This window comes from Trematomus bernacchii, unplaced genomic scaffold (assembly GCF_902827165.1).
Source record: "Trematomus bernacchii unplaced genomic scaffold, fTreBer1.1, whole genome shotgun sequence".
Taxonomy (NCBI): domain Eukaryota; kingdom Metazoa; phylum Chordata; class Actinopteri; order Perciformes; family Nototheniidae; genus Trematomus; species Trematomus bernacchii.
Window position 1 is genome coordinate 428174 of NW_022987801.1, and position 14358 is coordinate 442531.

The window sequence follows — 14358 nt, forward strand, 5'->3', positions numbered from 1 at the left end:
CTATTATCCCGTTATCCCCGAGGCACATACCTTCCCTAACTCTCTCTCTCTCTCTCTCTCTTTCCCCTCACACACACACACACACATTTGATTCACATACACACCAAGTCACAGATAAACACACCCGTACAAATGTCAGAAACGTTAGTGTGAATCAGTCTGTAGTGTTTCTCTCTCAGCAGGGAGGAAAGAGGAAGGAGGGAGATTATTATTATTATTATTAATATCATTTTTTTTGCCCGGGGAAAGTGAGGGGTCGGCTGGGTCTAATCTAGGCTCTGATCCCCTCTCCTCTCCCTGGAGACCCCCACACTAACCTCATGTAATGACCCCTGATTAGGAAGGCTGCCTCCAACACAGCACAAAGAGGGGCTTTCTGTGGGGGCCCAACACACACACACACACACACACACACACACACACACACACACACACACACACACACACACACACACACACACACACACACACACACACACACACACACACACACACACACACACACACACACACACACACACACACACACACACACACACACACACACACACCAGTAACATAGAGGAGAATATGGTCAGTAATGTTTGTTATAGTCGAATGAAATATACTTCTGAAGTGCCTTTGAGCAAGAGAAGCAATCTCCTACTTGCTTCCTGTGATTCTGCCCATGACCCCTGACCCCTAATGAGGCAAAAGGAAATAGGTTTTCCGGATAGAGGTCCAGGGATGAAGTATTATATTACAGAGTTTGACTGTAGTGGCTCATTTTTAAGACACTTGTCATCCAGTTTGAATGCAAGCGTCTGCATTTCCCTCAAGTCTTTACTGTATATACATTTTTAAGTTTGTTTGGAAGAAACAGAAGAAGAAAGGGAAAGTTAGTATGAGTTGTGTCCCGGAAAATGAACCAAAAGAGGAATAAAAAGTGCCAGTGAAGTGCAAAAGTTAGCTATATATTTGTATGCATATTGATCGATAAGTGTGATTCTCAGAACAACGAAGAATACAGAGAGAGAGATAATGGCAAAGAGGGCAGTTGTCATATTTGGTAGAGAGTGTGTTTGTGTTTGGCAGCTCAATATCCTGTTTTCTGCACAGTCAAATAAAGCCAACAGTAGAAGCGATACATCGACTGGAAAGAAACGAATGGAGCGACCAGCTTACTGTCCGACCCAGTGGACCAGAACTGAAGAACGGTGTGTGTGTGTGTCTGCCCTCGTTGTGGTTTTTCTTTGGGAAAAACACTTTTCACCCAGAACATTAGCCTTTGGTGGATCAACAGAGCCAGCCAGTTTCCATACAAGCCAGTGTTAGGCTAGGAAACTAAGAGGGAGGACACTGCTTTTCCACTACAGCGCCAAACAGGACTCACACATCATCCAAGTGTCTGACAAACAACTTCAAACACATGTATTTCTTCTGTACGACAGACATTTTGATCACTGATTAACGCTTCAGTCTTGATTAACACGTTTTCTTTCTGCACTCAGCTTAAACGCCTATGTGACAGGCTTCATAAAAAAAGACTTCTCCTCTCTTATCAAGGAAAGGACAATAGCAGGAGTTGCAAAAAGCAAATGTCACACACCGATGTTTTGGGATATCGAAACCTGGATATCAAAACAGACATATTTCTTTGGATCTGTTTCCAGACTCAAGTCCAATCTCATTTACAGTAGGCATCAATATGGCTTGCATATATTTAAACCATGGAGTCTTGATGAAAAATTGGCAGAAAGAACACAGGAATTTGACGTCATTCAGATTCGATAAAATCAACCTTTTATTGTTGGATTGTATCCCAGGACTATTTTCTTCTGAGGGGACATTTGTCCTTTCTTACTCTCTGATAATCATAGTATATGCTTATTAAGGACCCTTAGTCTAGCTTGCCAGGCAATACAAACTGACAAAACACACTGATATGTAGAAAGACTTCTCCACTCTTATCAAGGAAATGACAATAGCAATGTCACACACCCCAAACTCCTGAGGTTTTGAACTGAAATATATATTTTTTGGATACGTTTCCAGATTCAAGTCCATCAATATGGCTTGCATTTAAACCAACACTGGCATTTGACAGGATTCAGATTTGATACAAACGGACAAAACACACTTTAAAGGTGAAGTAGTAAACAGTAAGCCCCACATGACCTGCAGTGGAAAAATGTCGCTCTAAACTGAAATAACACAGAGAATCCAAGTTGGGCGCACTCATGCAAATACAGCGTGTTGACAGTGGCAGCCAGCTCTTTATTTTCACCCTCCTGACATACCTCACTATTTCTCTTCTGTTCCTCCGCTGCACAAACTCTCCACATTTTCCTTCCCCCCTTGTTTTTCTTTTTTTGGAATCGTCCCCCTATCCCTACATTTAGGAAAAGGAGAAACACAGGCAGGGAAAACAGAGGGGGGGGGGAGATTGGAAAGGAATACAAAAAAAAAAGGACATGTGGTGGTATTTGAATTGCCATCTGCCTCAATTTAAGTGTCACGTTCAACCTGACATCCTCAACCTGTTTTCTTTCAGACTGTTTTACATGCAGGCCGGTTTTCCTTTCCTCTCTACTCGTGTTTTTCTCGCACTGATAATCAGGGAGAAATAAAGGAGAGCCATCAATGTAGTGGTGCTTTAAACAAGAAGTGTGTGTGTGTGTGTGTGTCCTGTGTGTGTGTGTGTCCTGTGATTCTGCTCATCACCAGTAGAGGGCACTGCCAATTTCTAGCTGAGCTGTCTACCCCCTCTTTACTCAGAATAATCAGTCACTAAAGTCACATTTAAATACAAAAATATACATGAATAGTGAATTGTAGTGAAGTGTAAATATAGTATTATATGTAGAGTTGAACATGCGGCAACATTTAAACTGTGTTACTGTTCATTTGCAATAAAAAAGGCTGCAGTTCAGCGGATGTTTTGTTTTCATTTTGGACGTAATACAAAAAACACAGTTATGATGTTTGATGAATGCAAAGTCAACGTATTAGTGTAATACAATGATAAATAGCAAATAAAGTTACTTTGATATACTTTAATGGAGCACCTGAGGTAGTTTTGCGTTACTTTTCTTAGGGAATACAAGCTCAAAGGGTCACACGCATTAACTAAATGTTTGTGGATGTTAAAGAACACAAGGTGTAGTTCTGTTAACATGCTTTTAGATCAACAGTACGCTGAATTAATGTGAATTAGTGCATTTTTTGTAACGTTAACTTTACATGGCCGCGGTGACCTTTTCATCTTAAACTCGCAGACAAAGCAAATCCTTTCTGATTCGAGGTGATGATAGAGACGGACGTATGGACTGCTTGTTTGACTAAGAGAAAGGAATAAAAAGTGTTTTAAAAAAACGAAAGGATGGATGAAGGGGCAGGGAGAGACGGGAAGAGGTGGGAGTAAAGAGAGAAGGAGAGAGAGAGAAGAATAAAGGAGTCTTTACATGTCTGTGGAACCAGCAGCTCGCAGCACTTTCACATAATTTAAGACATATGGACGTTATTAGGACGACCGTGCCTGTGTGTGTGTGTGTGTGTGTGTGTGTGTGTAAGAGTCTGGGTGTGTGTGTGTGACAGGGTGTGTGTCTTTGCGCTGCAGGCTTCAGAAGACAGTCACGTTTTTGTGGTGCAGCAAAATGACCCAACAATCCTGTCCCAGAGTGACACGGCATATAAAAACATGTAGAGAGATACCATAATGCGCGCGTGTGTGTGTGTGTGTGTGTGTGTGTGTGTGTGTGTGTGTGTGCTAGTCTGACCTGTAGTTACCTTTCAGTCTTGGCGTCCCTGCACACACACACGGCGACTGACTGACTCACAGTAGCTCTGCGGCTATTTATGAATGTGTGTGTGTGTGTGTGTGTGTGTGTGTGTGTGTGTGTGTGTGTGTGTGTGTGTAGGAATAGGCAAAGCACTCGCTCAAATTGACCAATTATGCATAATCCAGTGCAGACGGGTTAAATGGCTAAATTCACTACGTTACACAACCCCTCTTTTGGCTTAACCAATATTCCCCTGATCTTTTTGTATTATGTTCGTCTAGCCCTCAGGCGAGTGATCAACAAACAGCTGGCTCAGGAACAGATAAATAGCTGAGTCATGGTTTCAAACCCGTTAACGTGAACAGGCAATTGATCGGAAACTGAATCAAATATGAAATGACGGATTAACCAGCCAATTCTGTGAAGAAACCCCCAAAAATGAATGATTTCATAGCCCACTAAATCTCAAACAGCGTACCAAAACTGACCGCGTAACCATAGAAAGACGTGACTGATGGACTATATAATCAGTTCAATTACTCGTATGACAAGACATGACTTGATGCAACCAACCTAATGTTTAACTAAGCAACCAACAAAGTGACAAACAAATATGACACAAGTAGACGTCCTTTTTTTCAAGCCAATCCACCAAATATGAAACTTGGTATTACTGTGTGACCATAGTTAGCGTCATGGGACAATCAATGTCATTTTTTAAATACTAAAATCATCATTCCTCCAAGTTTCATCCAATTCCAAAACAGTGGTGTCCAAAACCCTAACCCTAGTTCTTATCCAATGGATGACCCGATGGTGACAAATCAATCATATGTTGGCATTGATTTAGCCCAAAGGAAGAAGGGACAGCCTGGTGTTTTTTCCGCAGCCTGAGGTCAGATAGTGTGTGTAATCCCCTGTGGTCGGGGGTGGAGAGCAGGTCATGTAAGCTGATCTGGGACCAGCAGCCCCAGGGTGCGGCAGTAGAGGAAATGTAGTGCTGCTAACGTCTTAGAGCGCCCTGTGATCTGCACTAACCACTCCCTAACACACACAGCATATATATATATATATACACCCAATACAATGTCATTCACACACACACACACTTTGACACACACACACACACACACAGCACCAGCTCAGTGGACTATTGTTCATTCATTCTGAGGGCGACGGAGGGAGGGAAGCATGGTTTGAAGGAATGATGGGAGAGAGAGAGAGATGTAAAAGGGCAATAGAGGAGAAGTTGAAATAAGAGGAAAATGAGGTAGAGGACCAAATAAAAGTACGAGCGCCCAACTGATGGTTTAGTGGCTGAAACATCGACCTCAGGAACCACATGTTGGGCTCAAATCCTTCTAGAAGCTCCTTTATTTCCTCTGAGACTCCATTATGTCTCTGTGAAAACAAGCAAGAACACTTTGTCTTGCCATTTCAATGGATTACCTTATTGAAAACATATTGCAGATACATAATAAAGTGTGTTCCTTCTGCATGGTTAGGGTTATAGTACCGGTTTTTCGAAAAGGTTAATTCATAGTTTATCTGCATGTTTCATAAAAGCCATAAAAAAAGAACCCATAAACAAATTGAGAAAACCACAGACGGGAAGCAATTATGAGTTCCTTCAGGTCGGACAATGAGAGGGAGATCATTAAATAAACAAAAAAGTTATCGGACGAACATAATGTAAATGCGAAAGTGAATTGATACACCAGCCACTGATCATTAGAGAGAAGTATTTATCTCGAGAGTATTTCCATTTCGCTGCGCAGATAATACAAACCATGTGTACCAGTGGCTTAACTTCCTCTACAATGTCCTGCACTGCCTTCCTGTGATTACTGATTGAATAAAACCTAGAATAGTAACTTAACTTGAAGCATAAAACAGTCCTCTATAGCTTAACCCTCTCAAAAAGTCATTGCTAAAATAATCAATTGTTCGTGTTCATGACAAAAAAAATGACATTTCGGCCAAGTAGAACTCAATGGATTATGACTGTGTTAATATAACCTGATTCTTGTCTAGTCTACTCAATGTTCTCCACTTCTAAATCATTTTCAAGACTGTTTTTAGGGGTGTTTTTGGAGGGTAAATCAGAAGGAATGTTATTTGTCCACTGACGACTGGTGACTGATTCCTACTAAGAAATACTCCGAGCAGCCAGGAAAGATTTAACTCTTCTTCCCCCTCCCCCCCCCTCCTCATCTCTCTTGCTCTTTCTGCCTGTCCTTCTGCTTCTGCTGACTACAGGGGAAAACCTCCACAATGTATACGTCTCTGTAAAGAGGGGAGGGGGGATGAATAAGAAAATGAATACGATTGAACACACGATGGAAAGTCTTGTCTAGGTATAATTCGAGAGCGAGCGAGACGGATTAATGGATAGAAAATGTGTCAGAGATGTGACAGAAGGGAAAAAGAGGGGGGTCACTTTAATCCAAGAATCAACTGTGCAACATTTCAGCACATGAGTGAAAGCTGAGTAAGTGACTTGCCATCAAATGTTGTTTGTCATTGAATAATGCATGTGTCAAATGATGATGGGCACTCTATTAAAGTCTGTTATATTGAATAAACATTGACTTTAGTTCAAGTGATGAACGCGTTCATTTAAATATTACAGCCCTCTGCCATCTGTTCATACACGCTGTCAGTCATGATTTCCCACACTGAAGTTTCCTAAAGACACTTATACTTACACATCTGTCAAAGGGAAGGGTTTTATGACATGTAGTCTTGTTGTTTAATCAGTGCTCTGCTTGGAGTCGTTCAAACAAATGTCTAAGCTTGTGCCAAGTCGTACAACTTAATGATCATTTCATGAAACTCCTTGTTGATCTTGATCTGTTTCTGTATATCTGAAACGATATGTCTGTTGCTCTGTCTGTTCAGGTGTTTGCCAAAGTGTTCAGCCACGAGGCCTTGGAGTCCTACCTCCCCAAAATCCAGCAGGTGATCCAGGACAGTCTTCGAGTGTGGAGCTCCAACCCCGAGCCCATCAACGTCTACAGGTACACCGACAGTCCTAGAGTAGAAACACATTCATAAGGGATAGACATGTCATTGTTATTGCACTTACACATAGGGTAGGATCATTGCTACAAGAAGAAACGCATGAAGAGACTACTAGAATATAATATAATAGAATCCTTTATTGTCATTATACAGGTACAATGAGATAGGGATGGGGTGCAAGAGTAAATACAAGTCAGGGTCTATCCATAGATACGATTGAGGTCCTAATGTGTTGTTTTTCCTCCAGGGAGAGCCAGAGATTGTCGTTCACGATGGCGGTGAGGGTGCTGTTGGGATTCAGGGTGTCGGAGGAGGAGATGAGGCATCTGTTCTCCACCTTCCAGGACTTTGTTGACAACCTCTTCAGCCTGCCTATAGACCTGCCCTTCAGCGGATACAGGAAGGTATGTGTTGACAACCTCATGTCTGGAACAAAAGCAAACTAGTTGATGTGGTTTGGGTACATACAAAGCATGGGTACATTGGTTTAAATCAATCTACGTTTGTATAAAGGTTGGTAGCTAATGATTACATACATGACTATTATTTTATTTATTCATTTATTTAACAGGGACAGTGCACATTAATCAACATTTCTGTTAATGTGCCAAGAGGCTATTTTTCATTTGCAGTCCCTGGACAGATTTTGTAAGTCAACCTAATGACACGTTTCATTTTACACAAGTAAATACAATCAAATAAAAACATGCAACATACACGTTCCTCACTAACCAGGTTTTGAGTTGGGATTTAAATAAACTAAGTGTAGTCTGGTCACATGTCCTTTTTTTTGGATCAAAATCAAACTAGTAAAAAGTTTGGGAGCTAATGATTCCACTTCTTTCCAGGAAGGTATCTAATGACAAACTCATGTCTGGACCAAAAGCTAGTTTATGTGTTTTGGGTACATACAAAGCATGAGATGTGTTTAAATCAATCTATGTTTGTATAAAGGTTGGTAGCTAATGACAACATGTCTTTCCTCACAGGGTATCCGTGCACGAGACGCCCTGCAGAAAAGCATAGAAAAGGCCATCAGAGAGAAGCCGTTGTGTTCCCAGGGGAAGGATTACAGCGACGCACTCGACGTCCTGATGGGGAGCGCCAAGGAAAACGGCACCGAGCTCACCATGCAGGAACTGAAGGTAACGCATAGAAATCACCTGAGCGCGGGGGGGGGGGGGGGGGGGGGGGGGGGGGGGGGGGGGGGGGGGGGAGGTGTGCAAACATGTGCTGGAGAGAAGCCAGACGCACAAGAAGCCACTCCATCACACAGCGTTAACACGTACAGCGCAGATCCACGCTCTGATGCTGTGTGTTCAAACAAACACACACATAGACCACACTCACTGTTTACCTAGCAAAGTGCTGCCAAAGGGAATCCGTCTTGGCTGAACACACACACACACACACACACACACACACACACACACACACACACACACACACACACACACACACACACACACACACACACACACACAATTAGCATAATGTCTCCTACAAATCATCTTGGCATCATAAGCAATTAAAGTGACTTATGATATACAGCTATATGTACAATATGACTGCAGGGATGCTAAGGTGATGCCTGTAGGCAGATGGTAACCGAATCACACACACACACACACACACACACACACACACACACACACACACACACACACACACACACACACACACACACACACACACACACACACACACACACACACACACACACACACACACACACTCGTAGACAGGCACACCCTCTATTTACCTATTAAAGTAATGCTGAGGAATTCTGTGGAAACTCAACTCTCGCTGCCTCTATTTCGCTCACTGTGGTTTCTGGGTTAAGTCCAGGGCCAAAAATAAGTCAACACTCCCCCTGCTAGGGGTCTGAAAGAGGCCTCCTGTACGCACACACTCACACACACATACAGTATATAAATACACACACAAAGTGAACTGGGGAGCCCCTGTCGCAGAGGCCCATGCTGAAGCACTCTCCTGCAGTTTTCTGACGCACGCATTTACAACACACTCATGTAGGGGGAGGCGAAGATGTGTTTTGACACTGATGATGGCATATCAGGGGTTCATAATGATGTTATTTTGGTGGTGTTATTTATTCCACTACCTTCATAGTGCACCAACTGTTGTTATTGGACTGGAACTCCATATTTCCAAGTACGCTACTTTTTAGGAATGAAAAACATCATACTTTTATTATGTATTGGTCATTATGAAACAAATGGCAGGCATGAGGTGTGGGGTAATGGTTGTGTGCCAAAAGTAAAGTGAGGTCCAAGTTTGAGTTTGCTTCACAATATTTCATACTTTCAAAAGAAATCAAAATGCCGCTGACAACATGCTGGGTGTGAAAAACTGTTAATGTTCGGTTACATATTGCGTAAAAAGTAATCGTGGCTATGGCTGGACATTTGGCTGATATTCACCCTCAAACTTTAGCGTACAATATTACCATTTACAAAATAGGTCCACTGTCTGGACCCTTTATTCAAGTGCCCATCAGAAGCAAAGCAAAATGTGTGCTCATGCCAAATGACACTTTACTTTCCATATATATGACTGGCTTTACACAAAAAAGTGGTGAATAGTTACAGTGTATAGGAACCGATATGTGTTTAGAGGCTGTATCAAGAACGTTTCAGTGGTTGCAAGATCATAAACAAAGGGTTACACGATGATTTATAAAGAGGGGAATCACTGTGGTTGAACTGCTCACAGCTCTTAGACAAAGATAACTTGTGACATGGGCTCATAAGCAGACATTTTCTCAAAACAGTGAACTAACACACCTTCTTTCTCCTCTATCTTCCCACAGGAGTCCACTATCGAGCTGATCTTTGCCGCCTTTGCCACCACGGCCAGTGCGAGCACCTCACTAATCATGCAGCTCCTCAAACACCCTACCGTCCTGGAGCGCCTGAGGGAGGAGCTGAGGGTCCGGGGGCTTCTCCACAATGGCTGCCTTGTGCCCGGAGAGCTGGGGCTGGACACCATCGTGAGCCTCAAGTACCTGGACTGTGTCATCAAGGAGGTGCTGAGACTCTATACCCCCGTCTCAGGGGCCTACCGGACCGCCATGCAGACCTTCGAACTCGACGTGAGTAGTCTATTAATACTTCTTAAATGAATACTGTAGCCACTTAATCTGAAGTTCATACAAAAAATAAAGAAGACCTTTGAAAGTCTGAGGAAACTACCCCTAAACACAAAGATTTAAGGGCATATTTATCAAGGACAAAGTGCAGTCACGACGATTGATATTCATATATATTTGCTGGTATGATAGAAGATAAATGGTGCCTTGTATAATAGAACATTCCCCAATGCTCGTAGACAAACTGCAATCAGATGTTTTGCCAAATTCCAAAGTTTCTGGCCTTACAAGCTTGACGTTCCTAAATTTGACGTATCCAGATTTGGGAAAAACAACAACCCTGCACATGTTTCTGTGTTTCTTTTTGGCTTCAGGGAGTGCAGATTCTATTAATACTTCCCAACTGAATACTGTAGCCACCTAATGATTTAAATCTGAAGTTCATACAAATAATACACAAGACCTTTGAAAGTCTGTGGAAACTACGCCTAAACACAACGATTTAAGGGCATATTTACCAGGGACAAAGACACGACAATAGATATTCATATATATTTGCTGGTATGATAGAAGATAAATGGTGCCCAGAAAATTCCCCAATGCTTGTAGAAAACCTGCATTCAGATTGTTTGCCAAATTGCAAAGTTTCTGGCCTTCCAAGTTTGACATTTCCAGATTTGGGAAAAACAACAACCCTGCTCAATTTCGGCGTTTCTTTTTGTCTTCCCAACTGAATACTGTAGCCACTAAATCTGAAGTTCATACAAAGAATAAAAAATACATTTGAAAGTCTGAGATAACTCAGGTTCTACCCCTAAACACAAAGATTTAACGGTATATTAACCAAGGACCAAGTATAGTCACGTCGATAGATATTCATTACAAGTTTGACGTTTCAAGATTTGGGAAAAACAACAACCCTTCTCATTATCTGCGTTTCTTTTTGTGTCTTCAGGGAGTCCAGATTCCAAAGGGCTGGAGTGTGATGTACAGCATTCGGGACACCCACGACACCGCGGCCGTCTTTAAGGATGTGGACGCCTTCGATCCTGACCGATTCAGCCAGGAGCGAGGAGAAGACAAAGAGGGACGGTTCCACTACCTGCCGTTCGGTGGCGGTGTTCGGTCCTGTCTTGGCAAACAACTCGCGACCCTCTTTCTCCGTATCCTCGCCATCGAGCTGGCCAGCACCAGCAGATTCGAGCTCGCAACCCGGGAGTTTCCACGGGTGATCACGGTACCGGTGGTTCACCCTGTCGACGGGCTGAAAGTCAAGTTCTACGGATTGGACTCCAACCAGAACGAGATCATGGCCAAGTCAGAAGAGCTGCTGGGAGCCACTGTTTGAAGGGCAGAGAGCTGAAGAGTCGAGGGGAGAGTGATCGCAGGAGTCTTTAAAGGAGAAGATTGAAGGAAGGAAAGAAATAAGTTCTTATTTTTTCTCCTCCACCACCAAGTTGGAGGTTCCTTTTCAGACTAAGAGAAAAGTCTTTGTCTCTTTCTTGTTACAACTGATGATGATCAGGACTTTCCTCTGAGAGAGAAACTGCCAAAAAACTTCTTAATTATTCTCTATTCTGTGTATTTTTTTAAGGAAATATACAAACGTAAATGTATGTACAAAAAAAAAAAAGAAGCTATGTAATATAATTTGAAAAAGAAAGGTGGGTAGTGCACAATGGGAGAAAGAAAAGTATGGTGGTACTTTTGGGAATATGAAGTGTTGTGATGGTTGTGATTTGGATGACACAGGGTATAGGATGAAAGAATATGATATTTTAGCTTAAATTAAATGCAGTGAACCAGTTTAAGAGCAGGGTAAATGAGATGGATATATAGACTGATAGTTGTAGATGTTCTCCATGGCACCACCAAGATTCAACTCATGCAATCTGCTAATCTAAAAAAGAGTATATATATATATCATTGGTGGCATTGTGTTCCCATTGAATTCAAATTGTTTACTAGCTTACAGATGCAGTAAATTAATGATCATAGCACAGGTACAATGTGTTGCTGAGTTAGTCCAATCGAACAGCAGATGTTAAAGGACAGAGCTTACAAATAAGGCATGTAGTTCTGATGGAGAGGATATACTGGGTGCATATTTTAACGGGTCAAACACATTACATTCGATTGTAAACGAGGGCAATTTCTTTCTAGTCTTCCTTTTATGCTTTTATTTCACAAAGCAGCCTGTACACTTAATGATCTGTACACACTCCTATAATGCTTCCATCCATGCATCATACAGTGGAATAAGCTTCAGCTCATTACTTTCTGTCCACAAAAACAAAAACATATCAGGGGTTTCCGGTGCACTTCTGCCAACCAAGGAAGCATTGAACTTGAACTCACAATTGGTATCACTTTAAAGTAAAGGTCTGCTTTGTAAACTCTCCAAACCTGTGCTTTGATACACAAACTACACTTTTACGTTGCGTTGAGATTGTACTCTTTCGGACTTTATCTTGCAACAAGTCGATAAAGAAGTCGCCCTCATGAAACCGAGAGTAACTGGAGGAGGAAAGAAGAGATGGAGTGGAGAAAAACCTACATACATGCTGCTTGAGTGTTGCTTTGTCATTCTGTGTTTGTTTATGTGTGCTGATTATTTTATTTTTTTCTCGTCTCCTTGGTGCAGCCATTTTGAGTTGTGTGGAGAAGGTGACATGTTGTCTTGCTGCTCCTCCAATCAACGCTAAGAATGCAAAACAAATGTAAAGTCCATGGTTTAAGCAACTTTATTAGCTATGAAGAGATTTGTTGTTTGAGGTGATTGCACAATCAGGACTCTCAGAGCTTTGCAACTTCCATATTTTTGGAGAAGGAAGACTTTGTTCTTGGTTCCGATACGTAGAAAAAAAGAAAAAAAAAAGCTACCCGCCACGGAACTCTGGGACTCGTTCGCGGAACTCTCGGACATTCTAGAACCCCCCCCGGATGGAGTTCTAAGTTCCGAACGGAAGCTCGAGAGAGAGAGAGAGAGAAAGGACCAATGAGGTTTCAGGGGAGGGCGGGGTCACGCTCTTATTGGACGATCCTGTTGTCCAATAGCATTCCAGATGGATTCTGCCTGTGCTAGACATTGTTCACTCTTTCTACCAACCACACCACTGATTTCTTCACGATAAAAAATATATAAAAATAGAGTTTTTTTGCTGCTTTTCTTGTGTATATTTTCTATTTGAGAGTTCTAGATTGCAATAGTTTGTATCAAGTGCTTTTTTAATCATTACAAATAATGATTAAATATGTGCGTTTTGTGAAAGCAAGGAGCATAAATAGATTATAGTGTATATTAATTTGTACAATATTCCTCCCTTTAGCAAGCCATGTGGAAAATCAGCTATTTACGTCAACTAATAACCTAATATTAATGTTATTGTACGATTAATATTGTTGTTATAAGATATTTGAAATGCTATTTTTTATTCTATTACAGATCTAGAGTTTTTAGCCTAAATGAGAAGGTAAATATTGGATGTATTTAGAATGTTATGTATTTCAGTTATATTGTAAACAGTGTTTAAAATGTTAATATTGTTGATTTGATAACTGTAATAATTATTTTGTGTTTTGTTATTCAGACTTATTATCACTGCATTTTATTTGATATTAATTATGGAAAACAGAAAGCACTTGCGAGGTATGTCTATTTTTTAAGTGCCATGCGACTACACGTCCCCTTTCTTCCACCTGTTGGTCTTATGTAATTCTGTACATAATATTTGTATTTCTTTTTACAGGAAAAATGTTTCATTTAGTTTAAATATGAATGTCTACTTTCTTCCTTTCCTTTTTTTGTTACCGTGATTGTTAAATGTACTCCTGTAATAAACTATAAAGTAAAGATATCTGAACAGTGAGTTTCCTACTCTCTTCTAGCGAGCTAAAGTGTGTATAAAGTGTGAAAGCAACTTGTTGTTTTTATAAACCACATAAGTAGCACGTCCAGCATGCTAATCCAGCAGATGGCAGGCAGCCTGTATGCTAACGAGCTAACGGAATCCCAACATGTAAATCAGAATGGTCAGAGAACTAGTGGATGGGGAACAAGTGAGACCAGGTGCCTTCTGTCAGCTTAAATAAGCTGCGCGCTTCCAACGACAGTATTTTTAAGAATAATACACCCACCTGCTAAGGTCAGCAATATGTTAAACTATTCATACGATATCTGCACACAGTGTTATTAAGGTTTGGTTACAGTTCAGCAGCTAAAAGGCCACTATTCATTTTCTACTTTGAGGCAAAACACAAACTACTTTCCATTGATGAAGTCAAACATGTTGCATATCCATCATGCATCTGACATTTACAACCTTACTTTGTAAACTATTACCAGCTTTTGCACGACCATAAATCCCTCAGATGCAAAACTCTCGTAGATACTTTGATCCAAACCTCCAAAAGCTTATGTGTAGGGATGAATATCAATGCTTAGCAAAGACTGATTGGATA

The 14358-nt window shown here is 41.3% G+C and overlaps 1 protein-coding gene across 1 annotated transcript in view; it reads left to right on the plus strand.

Annotated features, from left to right (window-relative positions):
• The window catches only part of LOC117498139 (cytochrome P450 26B1), a 33311-nt gene extending 19557 nt beyond the window's left edge, over positions 1-13754 (plus strand). Inside the window, exons 3-7 of the mRNA XM_034150235.1 lie at positions 6663-6781; positions 7033-7189; positions 7775-7930; positions 9619-9900; positions 10853-13754. Of these exons, the coding sequence (XP_034006126.1) occupies positions 6663-6781; positions 7033-7189; positions 7775-7930; positions 9619-9900; positions 10853-11245 (1107 nt within the window). The 3' untranslated portion in view covers positions 11246-13754. The remainder of the gene's footprint in view (positions 1-6662; positions 6782-7032; positions 7190-7774; positions 7931-9618; positions 9901-10852) is intronic.
• The last annotated feature ends 604 nt before the right edge of the window (positions 13755-14358 follow it).